This window comes from Corvus kubaryi, unplaced genomic scaffold (assembly GCF_017639235.1).
Source record: "Corvus kubaryi isolate FWS band 111438036 unplaced genomic scaffold, C.kubaryi_AGA036_p1.0 37398, whole genome shotgun sequence".
Lineage (NCBI taxonomy): Eukaryota > Metazoa > Chordata > Aves > Passeriformes > Corvidae > Corvus > Corvus kubaryi.
Window position 1 is genome coordinate 7548091 of NW_024581137.1, and position 11124 is coordinate 7559214.

The window sequence follows — 11124 nt, forward strand, 5'->3', positions numbered from 1 at the left end:
ATGTTTATCAGCAACACTGTTACATAACATACAGATTGCTGTTGTTGTTGTTATTATTATTATTATTATTATTTTACAGTGTTAGGTTCCTACAGGTTTATTTTTATGCAAGAAGAGTGAACTATTAAATCCAAAATAACTCCAAGGACGAGGAAAATAATGCCCTGTAATATCAATTTAATGGCTTGATTCAGCATTAGGTTCTAATCAGGATTGCAGCTCTTACAGGCCCAGAACAGGCATCTTTACTTCAGCTGCCCAAACTCAGGATAATGAAAGTTAATGATTTATACTTATCAAAAATATATGAGATCAAGTTCTCTGCTGCAGGCAACAAGGACAAGAGCTGTTAACTACTGCTGTTGACTTGAAAACTGTAATACTACAGATTCCAGTACGAAACAGCTGGCAGGTGCTTTACAAATGAATTTTATAAAGGTAACCCAGATATCATGCCGATTATGCACCATGAATTTGCTAGAAGATACACAATTCAGTAAACAGCATTGCCAGGATAGCAATGTGTCCACACATTAAGACAGATGCAAGGCTCAAATTTAGAGATATAATTTGGGGAAGATTATTTAATACTTGACTAATTTAGCTAACAATTTGAAAAAGATGCTAATTAAAATATGCCTGGGGCTGCCACCTGCTGCCAAAATTGTAGAGATTCTGCCATTGAAATATTTCCACTTCGTTATTAAACAAAGCATTTGGACTGGTTCAGGCGAATGGACACAAACTTACCATGATCTTAGCAAAACTCACTTTTGAAACTTCCTAAATCTGATTACTGCAACATTTTGGACAGTTGTGCAACACTAAGTCCATGATTAAGTGGAAGTGACACCTGGGTAATAAAGGCAGCAGAAAGTGCTAGATCCTCAGGTGTTTATTTTTTAAACTAACACCACTTGCAGGATTCTATCTTTTCAGCAATAATGGAAGTAATTGATTTTTATCTTACTAGGAAAGGAAGTGAGAGAAATTGGATCTACAAACATTCATTGCCTGCTCCAGTTGCAGCCATTACTGACAGGACGCGGGACCACTGGAAATTTTGTGCTGAAAAACTGCTGGATACATTCATAGCACTTAAACAGGTGATACCCCAAATCCTTTTCACCATTCAAGAGTTGGAGCATTACTGGTGAGATAAAGAAGCAGAATAATTGACAGAACCTTACCATTCCTTCTACAAGAACAAAAATATTCTTACTGGGAATGCTGCAGATTCAGGCAATAGCAAGGAAGGTCTGCAGCTTCTTCATGCTGTGAAAAGCAGCTTTGCCCTGTTCCCACTTGCACGTGAGGAGGATCATGCACTCAACCAGAGACCAAGCAAAACTGCTTCTCTGTGAAGCAGTGACCAACACTTTCAGGCTGTTCTCAAACCAACCTTAAAGATGAACTGTCTGCAGTTCAGAGATACTGTCTCTGGCTTACTGAACAGCCGGTCCTATCAAGGTTCCTCAGCAAGACTGGAACAGTAAAAAGTGCCAGATCCATTTAAGTTTCTAACACAGAGAGTAAAGATTTATGAGGGCAGAAAGAAGGAAAGGGGAGACATTTAAAAATATCTTTAAAAGAGTAGTGAAAAGGTACATTAAAAAAAATAGAAGAAACTTTGCAGTTTTAGCTTTTTGAAGTTCAAGAATGACTCCCATCCCTGTAAAACCTTCCAAAGCTGATTTTTAATTCTGACATACCCAAATTCCTTTGGATTCTTCTATGCTCAAGTTATTACATATTTAGGTATGTTTCCAAGGCGCCCTTTGAGAAAGCACATGCCGCCAGTGTGCCTGAAGCACACGGCTTCTGTACAAATCAGTGACACGTCTGCTTTAGCACAGACACTTGGCAAAATTCAGGAGACCTCAACAGTATCCCAAAAGCTTAATCTGAGCCAAAGGGAAATGTCCTATTTAATCTGAAGGTAGGAACAAAAGACAAGCAGGCAACCAACTCTATATAGATCAGCTGGGGAAAAAAAAAGTTAAAAAAACTAGGGGCAAGAAGTTATTTTGCTTTTCAGTGGTAGGCAGTTTTTTTCTGCCTGTCCATCTCCACCCTTTCAGCTGCTCACTTTTCTCTACCCATCAAATTGTTCTCACCCTTATAATGCAGTGTCTATTCTCTCAAATTTTTAGAGTTTTACAGCAGGAAAAAGCTGAAGAAACACCTTTTACCTCTCAAGAAAAAGATGGCATTCTGGCCCACACTCCTAGCAAGCTGGGATCCTGGACCTCAGTGGGCACAAGAAGTAATGAAACAGCTTTTGTACCAAAATGCACATAATGATAGCAGAACTGGGGTCCAGCTCAGCCGACCCCAATCATGGGTCATGATCCCATTACATGGGATGGAACAGACATCCTGAGCCACAAATGGAGTAGAAGGTGTATTAAAACATCACAGAAGGCAAAGGTTTAGTTTACTCCATGACCCAAAAATGAGCATGGGCCATGCTTCACAAACTAAGTGCAGATTTGCCAAAACAAAGTAAAACAAGAATTCATCATGAAAAGGGGACTTTAAATCAACATTCTGACACTGCAGCCATGAAGGCACGAGCTGCTTGTTCATGGTTACCAAGCACATTGGTTGCTCTGTCATCTTGGCTTGAAGCAGACAGGACACACATTCAGTGCACTGTGCTTGCAGTTTTTGCTGCTGCTTCTGTATCCACTGTATGATTGAGTCTTGTGTATAATACATGCATCCACTGTGAAACTTCTGAAAGCCATTTTTAAATGTCTAAACACACACACACAGAACACCTGAAATGTCTTTCTGCTGACATAAACTATTCTTGCTATAAAATGAAAACTATACCTTAATTTTTAATCAAAATTTATCCTCTGGAGAAAAAAAAATCATCTTAAGGTTAAGAGTATTTCCAGTTTTAATTTGCCCCCTCCCCTTTTTTTTTTAATCTGAAGTGCTAATTAGTATTTCCACAACTACTACTAGTGTTGTTTTAAAGAAGGATTCAGTGATTTATCTGTTAATATACACAAAAATCTTCATGTGGAAATTACAAAGTTAGGAACAAGGCCTGTATCTTCAGCTGCTATTCATCAGAGCAAGACAAAACAAAACATTACAAGCACTATATCAGAGAAACGAGTAAGCATTTGATTTTTCTTTACCTTTCTGACCTGCACAGCTGATGAAGGAATTATTATTCCTCTGTTATCTTCCCCATATTTCTTTTGCTATGTAGAAACCTTATCCGCAGACATTTTTTTACTCTGAAGTATCATTTAGCAATGCCATTTTAGCATACTGCCCTTGTTTCTCTCCTGTTTTGTCTATCATTATACAGACACAAATCTCCCAAGTTCTCTCTTTCAAATAAAATTGAACACAGGCTTTTTTTAAAAGGTCATCTTTAAAATTATATACAATAAATCCAGCACTGGCAAAAATCTATTTTAACAGCACTTCTCCCTCATCCCCATATTTCATCTCCATTGAATATTAAGCAGCACAAATCAAAAGGTGGGGCTTGTTGACTGCTTCAGACTAGAGATATTCCCTTTCACAATCTCAGCATTAAAGTCTGATCTAGTGGCACTTCTACAATTATTGAGGCTAAATCCCAAGACACAGACCACAAGCACTCCATCATTTCCTTCTGACCCCCAAATCTGGGCTATAATTTCTTCCCTAACATTAATTCCCCATTTATGTTCTTCCCCTGCATCTATACAGATTCTGAAGAGGGAAATAATCATTCTTCCTATCATAAATCATGCAGATGTGCTTATCAGGTCCAAAGAGTCTCTAGATTGCTTAGGGGAATGAAAAGCTAAAATTAATTTTTAAATGTCAGAAGCACATAGATATTCCAATGATTTTTCAATATATAAATTAATCAAACACATTTATGATAATGTAGAATTAAAAAATAAAAGGTCCCATATATAGTAGTAATTTCTGAAGACTGAATTTTATAGTTATTTAGTCATCCAACAACACTGTCAAGCAATGGAGCATTAGCACGAATTCAGTCAATGGGGTTACTCTGCTGCTGCCTTTGAAAATCTGAGAAGGCAGCTACCTGCAGCACTGTTCAACAAGGATGTCCCTTAAGCTTTCCCACACCCTCACCTAACTTTCTTCTCTCTCTCCCTTCTCTACCTTATTCCCTTGTTTGGGCTGTAAATCTCTGCTGCTGGTGCAGTCTTTGTTCTCTGCTGTTTTCTGACCCAGAGCATGCTCAGATGCCCACTGGTCACAGTGGCCCATCTTTCTTGAATCCATGAGTCCACAAGCGGCCACCTTCCCAGTTTTCTTAGGCTTTTTCTTCACTTTTGCTGTCTCGCTGGATAACCATTTGCCCCTTCAATTCATGAAGGAAAGTCAGATTGTCCCCAAATGCTGCTCTTGCTCAAACTGGAAGCCAGTGTTCTGCCTTGCCTCCTCCAGTTGAAATGCCTCATGGCCTGCCACAAGGCAGGCTTAAGAGACCCTGGGCACAACATTGGCCCACCCACTCATCCCTCTGGCTCTTCCTACAGGGGAGCAGCTCAAGTCCTGCTGTCCATCGTGGGATGAGTTGGGATAGGAAAGAGATAGCTCAGCAAGACTTCATATCCCAGAGTATCACTTTTTGTGCACAGAAATCTGCCAAGACCACTACAAGTACTTTCTTCTAGCATGTGGGGAGTAATCCAGTAATCCTTCAAACAAGAAAACCAGACTGCCAGGTCTCTCCCCTCTGGGATGCAGAGAGTGGAGTGCTGTTCTTGCCATCAAGCTGCTGCTGAGGCCAGGAAGCACCAGCCTCATGGGAGCCTGAGCAGGACCTGCCATTTTGATCTTCCTCTTTGCCTGGGGCTGGAGCAGAGTCAGGGTAGGGAAAATGGGGTTATACCCCACAGGGAACAGGGAAACTTGGAGACCTGTTCAGAGTTACTGCTCTATTCTTCCCACACCACTTGGGATATCACACATGTGCCATCCCACCACACAGAGGCTGAGCTGCCTCTCATACTGAAGACTGTGTCTTTTCTCCTCTCAGCTGATCCCAAAATTATGCTTGCTGCAGCTGCTGGCAGCTCTCTGGCTCCTGCCATCCCACCATGTTCTGCGGGCTGCAGTGGGATCTGTGCTGTGGCAAACAGGCAGCATGGTATGGGAGAGGTGGAAGAGGAGGCTGATCTCTCCATGCATAAGTGTCCAGATCCAGAGGGACAGATGTCACAAAGTGTCACACAGTCTAATGTGCCAGTACTTAAAAGCAGATACTTATCTTTCATGTCCTCCAAAGGACAAGAAACAAACTACAGACCAAAATGTGCAAATATGCAAAGTAAAACTGTCATCAAAAGAACTCTCTCATCCTTGGAGCATACAGAGGATGAAAACCTCCCTCCCCCCCACCCCCCCATGTGGCTCCAGTTTATGCAACATTCAGAAGCAATTCAGCACTAGCACACTAGTACATAGCATAACAATGGTCTCTTTTACTGTTGAGGGAATGGTTATGTACTGCTTAGATGTTGCCATAAAAGCAGACTTGAAAAACTGCCGTGAAAATTCACCCATGCAAGCACACCACTTTCTTCCCCAACCCTGCAAGAGCCATAAAGAAGTAGAAACAAAACACCCTAGTAGCAGTCTAGCTTTCAATGAAAAAAAATACACATGACCAGGAGATGTAAACCTTTCCCTATTTTCTGTAAGTGAAGATGGCTCTTTGTAAATATATACAGAACAGTACCATATTTGCCATGAAGATCAAGTATAAGTAGCAATGTACTAGTTCAAGGACACCAAAAAACCCATAAATGCTGGAAAATACTGTGAGGAGAACAACAAATGCTTTCTGTGCACAAATCAGGACTCTGCCTCTCTCCAAAGCTGCTGAAGTCCAAACTTGCAACCTGGCAGGCAAAGATGAGAGCTCATCATGGCAGAGTGAAGGATGCTGAGACAGGACAACTGATACCTTCTACCCCGCCCTAGAGAACTCAAGAGTACAAACTCACAACAAAGCCACATTGTTAAGCCAAGCAAGATATGTTATGTTTCTCCAGAACATTTCTCCCCAGGAAAAACAACTTAAAATAGATATTTTTTTGGGGAATAAAGCTTTATTTCAGCAAATGCTTTTTAAAATAAAAATCTAATCCAACCAGAAGTCTCTGTCATGAATTGTTTCATACACGTGTCTTCTTTTTTCAGGTTAAATTTTTTCCCTAATCAGTGCCTTTTGGTTACATCCACTGTGAGGTCCTCATGCATCACAGCTGGAACTGTGAGCTTCCTCTGTTGGTAAAGTCTCCGGCATTTATCTGTGACACTGAAGGGAAAAAAACTAAGTAAGACAAAGCCCACCAAAATGCCTCTACATATGGATTCTCATTCAAAGGTTCAGCAACCTACTCTCCCCAATCACACACTGTGCACTACTGCTATCAGGTGCTTTGCTGCTTTCCTTATGGATCTTCCTCTCCTCTTCATTCCATCCCGGCAGACTGCAGCCTGGCCTCAAAAACAAGAGAAAAATTACACACATATCTACTGTGGGAGGCCTGACTGACACTAATCTTTCTGTGCTGGTGTGCCAATGGAAGAGGTTCAGCAGAATTTGGCCACCAAAATTACAGCCCCATCTGAGAAACAGTGCTGCATGAATTTTCATTCAAAGCAAAATCCAATCCAAAGGCAGACTTTTGGATAAAACTTGTAGAGGACCTCAAGGCAATAAGCCTCCAAAGCCAAGCAGACAGCTCATCTCTGAAGGAGATCAGTAATACTGAGGGACCTGCTTAAGGGCAGAGACAAAGAAGGTGGCTGCCAAAAAACCCATGGAATGACCAACAACTCCCTACTGTGATATGATGGTACTTGACCTGTAATGAAAGCTGTCAGAAAAAATTTAATCCCAGAAAATATTTTGTGCACACTTAAATGCAATATGGAGTTGAGATCAGCAAAGCATTTGCTAAACTGACTGCAGAGGCCTCAGTCTGATGAATAAATAATAAGCTTTGCATACTCAATATAAATTCACAGGTGGAGTCAACTAGGAACAGAGCTCTAGACCAAAATCAGTAACATCAAAAGCAAAGTAAGGATAAAAAGAATAAATCTATGTTGTCTTTGTTCTTCCTTTACCTGCTACAAGATAAAGCAGCAAGGAAGTGCTCCCTTTAGGCAGTGACAGCATCTTTTCCCCCTCATGCAAGGAAGTGTCCTACACTACACCTGTGGCACTGAAATGTACAGAGCTTTACCACCTTTGAGCACTGCACACTTCTCTACATAAAAATAATCCCGTGTTTTCAAAGGTGATGAACTCCCTTGCAATGGCTTCAGCATTCCTGCAAACAAATAGGTCTCTGGCTCATAGGCGATCACAGCCTGAACAAGTTTTACATGGGGAGTTTTTTTGGTTGGTTGGGTTTTGGCTTCCCCCCCCCCCCCCCCCCCATCGAACAGCATTTGTTACAGGCATATTCAGAGAATCAATTAGGTTGGAAAACACATCTGAGGTCACTGAGTCCAACCTACGACCGAACACCACCTTGCCAACCAGACCGTGGCACTGACTGCCACGTCCAGTCTTTCCTTAAGCACCTTCAGGGACAGCGACTCCACCAGCTCCCTGGGCATTCCAGTATCTAATCACCCTTTCTGTGAGGAAATTCCTCCTAATGTCCAGCCTAAGCCTCCCCTGGCGCAGCTCGAGACTACGCTCTCTCGTCCTGTCGCTGTTCGCCTGGAAGAACAGTGGCGCCCTCCTCCCTTTATTTCCCGCTAGGAGCCTCTTGCATCCCAAGGCTCCAAGGGCATGGAAAGCAAAAGCGCTGTCAGAAGCCGCAGAGGCGCTGCCGGGGCGCATCGGCCCTCACGGCTGCGCTCACCCCGCCAGCGAGGCGGGACGAGCCACAGGCCCCGGAACCCGGAAGAGAAAGAAAAAGCCAAGTAAAACCCCGCCCCCCAAAACCTTCCTTTTCCCCTCAAAACCCGCCCCGCCCGCCGCGGTGACGTCACGCCCTCCGCCGCTCAGTGCGACGTGTCCCTCGGCCGGCGGTGAGGCGGTCCGGGTGTCCCCCGGCCCCGGGGATCAGGGATGGGGGCTGGGCAGCGCCCGGCGGCCAGGGATACGGGCATCGGAGGGACTGAGGCGGCCACGGGGGCCTCGGCCGTAGCGAGGGGGAAGGGAGTCGCTGGGGACGCGGGAGGGGCCGGCACCGTACCGGGAGCCTCGTACCAGGGGGTCCGTATGGATTAATGGGAGCAAATCCCTCCAGTGGGTGTCCTGCGTGCGGTGGCAATGCTGGCATACGCCTATTCTGAGAATAAGGCTCGGCCACAGCATTCCCTCCGTGCTCGCCAGCCCCCCGGCAGCTTTTAGCGTGGGGGTCTCCTGAAACCGGCGACTTTTGTCTACTTAGACGCCTCTGGTGGCGTTCTCAGAAACACGGAGTAGGACATAAGCTGAACGCCAAACTCTGATGGAGCTGTTGTTTTCCTTTTCTGTGTTGAAAGGCAGAATTTTCCATATTTTTTTCTTTTGCAGTCAGAAATAGGCCGTCATGGTTATGTACTGATACAGTGTCTTCATTTCCTGCAAAGTGGAAGTATTTTAGGTTGGAATATGACACTTTAAATTATCTTAAGCTTTTAAGAAATTTTGTAGGTAACTGCTACTTCTCTAATTTAAAAAATCTGTTTTTCAGTATGTATGTGGACCCATCAATGCTAAATGTGTTCATCTTTGCAGGCAATCATGGATCAGGTAATGCAATTTGTGGAACCCAGCCGTCAGTTTGTAAAAGACTCCATACGACTTGTTAAGAGATGCACCAAGCCTGACAGGAAAGGTAAAGCACACAGTTAAACCAGAACACAATCCTTACTTCATCCTGTGTCTTAGCACGTGTCTTTCCACACGTCACTTCTGTTGATTCATTTGCTGTGGATGTTTCTCAGCTGCCAATATGGGATTTAAACTTGAGCTTTAGTCATCTAAACGTCAACGGGTTTATGGTTCTGGCTGCAATTAACTTGAACGTGTTCTTTTCTGGTATGTACATAGGCATTTGAGTGGTACTAAAACTCACCTTAGGAGAGAGGTTAAATAGCTGAAATTCAGTGCTCAACAGTTGTCAGTCATTGCCTGATTGGGACAGGAACAATTTTGTTGTTGAGAGTATGGAAGATGAGGTTTTGGACTAGAGAGGCCCTGGAGAGAAGCTGTAACTATAACCAGAATGCAGGTGGTCCTCCTTACTGATAGTTACAGTGCTCAGCATGAACAGGTCTGTGACTTAAGTTTGCTGGCAACTTTTGAGATCTGTAAGGAACTTCATTCCTTGTCAGATTGGCAGGTTCTGAGGGGCTGTTGACCTTCTTAGTCAACTTCATGGTTGCTGTCCTAAAATAACTGAAAATATCCAAGTACTCGATTTTTGCGGAGACTTACGGTGCTGTCCTCCTGTGATAGACATAAATGCAGATTCTTCCATTTTCGATGCTGCATTAGGGATTACTTTCAGGGCTTGTAGGGATATAAAGGAAAGATAATGGAATAAATGTTCCATGAATTGTCATTGTGGGTATTTCTGATTCTGCTTATTTAAAGATAGTGATCGGCCATTCTTTGTGGAAATCTGCATCTTCTGTCTGAAAATCTCATCTGTCTTCTGAAAAAGTGGATTTGTTTCTCATTGTCTGTGCAGGTTTTCAGGTGTTTCCAGTGTTAACATGGTTAAAGAGAGATCTCTCCTTTGGTCACTGCAGTGCACATCTGTATGCCATACATGAGATTTCCTGACAAATTTTTTTTTGTTTTGTTTTTTTGCAGAGTTCCAGAAGATTGCCATGGCAACAGCAATAGGCTTTGCAATAATGGGATTTATTGGTTTCTTTGTCAAATTGATCCACATCCCAATCAACAATATAATTGTGTAAGTGAATATGACCTTCGATTTCACTAAATTTTTACCTGTTCAGTTTTAAGCATTAGTGAGCCCTACAGGACCCATGTTGCTGTAGTGTCTGTGCATTTCACGTGCTAGTGTAATATGACAAGTATTACTTGATTCAAAGGACTTTATGAACAAGTAGGTTGTTAATTCAGCATGCTGCAAAGTATTAGATCCATAGTTCTTAAGGTTTTTTCTGAGTATTCTCCTTCAAAACTGAACATCAGATATTTTGATTTCCAGTTCCTCAGTGTATGTTTGACCACAGAACATTTATCATATTTGGATCTTATATAATCTTACTGTTTCCAGTTTACAATTTGGGTATCCAAAGTAAATGGATGGATAGTAAGGTAAAGAAAACTGAGTGGGTGTGCTGTAGGATGACAGGGCACAAAACAAAGTTGGTCTTGTTTCATTTACTGAGTGCTAGATATGTTTGAAACTTTGTTTTATGTGTAACTGCATCCTGTAAAATCCCTTTTGGAATGAATGTTACTTCATGAAAAACTTGAACTTCAAGTTGACTGGCACCATGGTACTGACATAGTAACAGTACCAACTCCTCATATTCTCCAGAGCTGATATGATCCCCTCTCTAGCACTATAAGAGGTTAAAGACCATTCTGTGTCCATGATGTGTGACTGGCTTATACCTGTAAGAGTGCTCATTGAGGCAAGGAGTGTTTGAAAATGGGAGATAAGCTGTAATGGTTGTCCTAACAAGGCAGTGGTGGGAGCATAAGTTAAGACTTCAGGTGGAATCACTTGGTCACACTTCATTAATTGAAACTGATTACTTTGTTCTCTCAACAGAGGTGGCTGAACATTCATCATGAAGAAGAAGATAGTTGTGACACCTGCAGCAATGATTTCCCAGCTTTAATTTGTTTGATATTAAACAAGCTCAGTTTGGGTTTTCAAACATTCTTGTCATTGTATTTCTGTTTTAAAGTGTATGCAATCATACCTGTCTACAGGCTTTTTTATTTTTTTTTGTAATAGTAGTTGTGTGTTTTACTTGTTTTGTTACTTCTTTTAACGGTAGTAGAATCATTCAGGTGGGAATGAAGGCTGGAAGATCTTTAGGCCAATGTCCTGCTCAGAGCTGGGTCAGTGTTGCATTCTAATGAGGTTGCTTAAGGTTTTGTCCAGTCAAATACTGAAAGCTTCC

At 42.3% G+C, this 11124-nt stretch overlaps 1 protein-coding gene across 1 annotated transcript; it reads left to right on the forward strand.

Moving 5' to 3' along the window:
* The first annotated feature begins 7950 nt into the window (after positions 1 to 7950).
* SEC61G (SEC61 translocon subunit gamma) lies at positions 7951 to 10917 on the forward strand. The gene is made up of 4 exons (XM_042043468.1): positions 7951 to 8052; positions 8747 to 8846; positions 9830 to 9932; positions 10767 to 10917. The coding sequence occupies exons 2-4, from the start codon at positions 8753 to 8755 to the stop codon at positions 10774 to 10776; spliced, it is 207 nt and encodes a 68-aa protein (XP_041899402.1). The 5' UTR covers positions 7951 to 8052; positions 8747 to 8752; the 3' UTR covers positions 10777 to 10917.
* Positions 10918 to 11124: the final 207 nt, after the last annotated feature.

What these genes read in the sequence shown, in the direction of transcription:
- SEC61G (XM_042043468.1), top strand. Translation starts at nt 8,753, where the DNA reads ATGGATCAGGTAATGCAATTTGTGGAACCCAGCCGTCAGTTTGTAAAA. An exon ending in CACCAAGCCTGACAGGAAAG is followed by an intron (nt 8,847 to 9,829) that starts GTAAAGCACACA and finishes GTTTTTTTGCAG; the next exon opens with AGTTCCAGAAGATTGCCATG.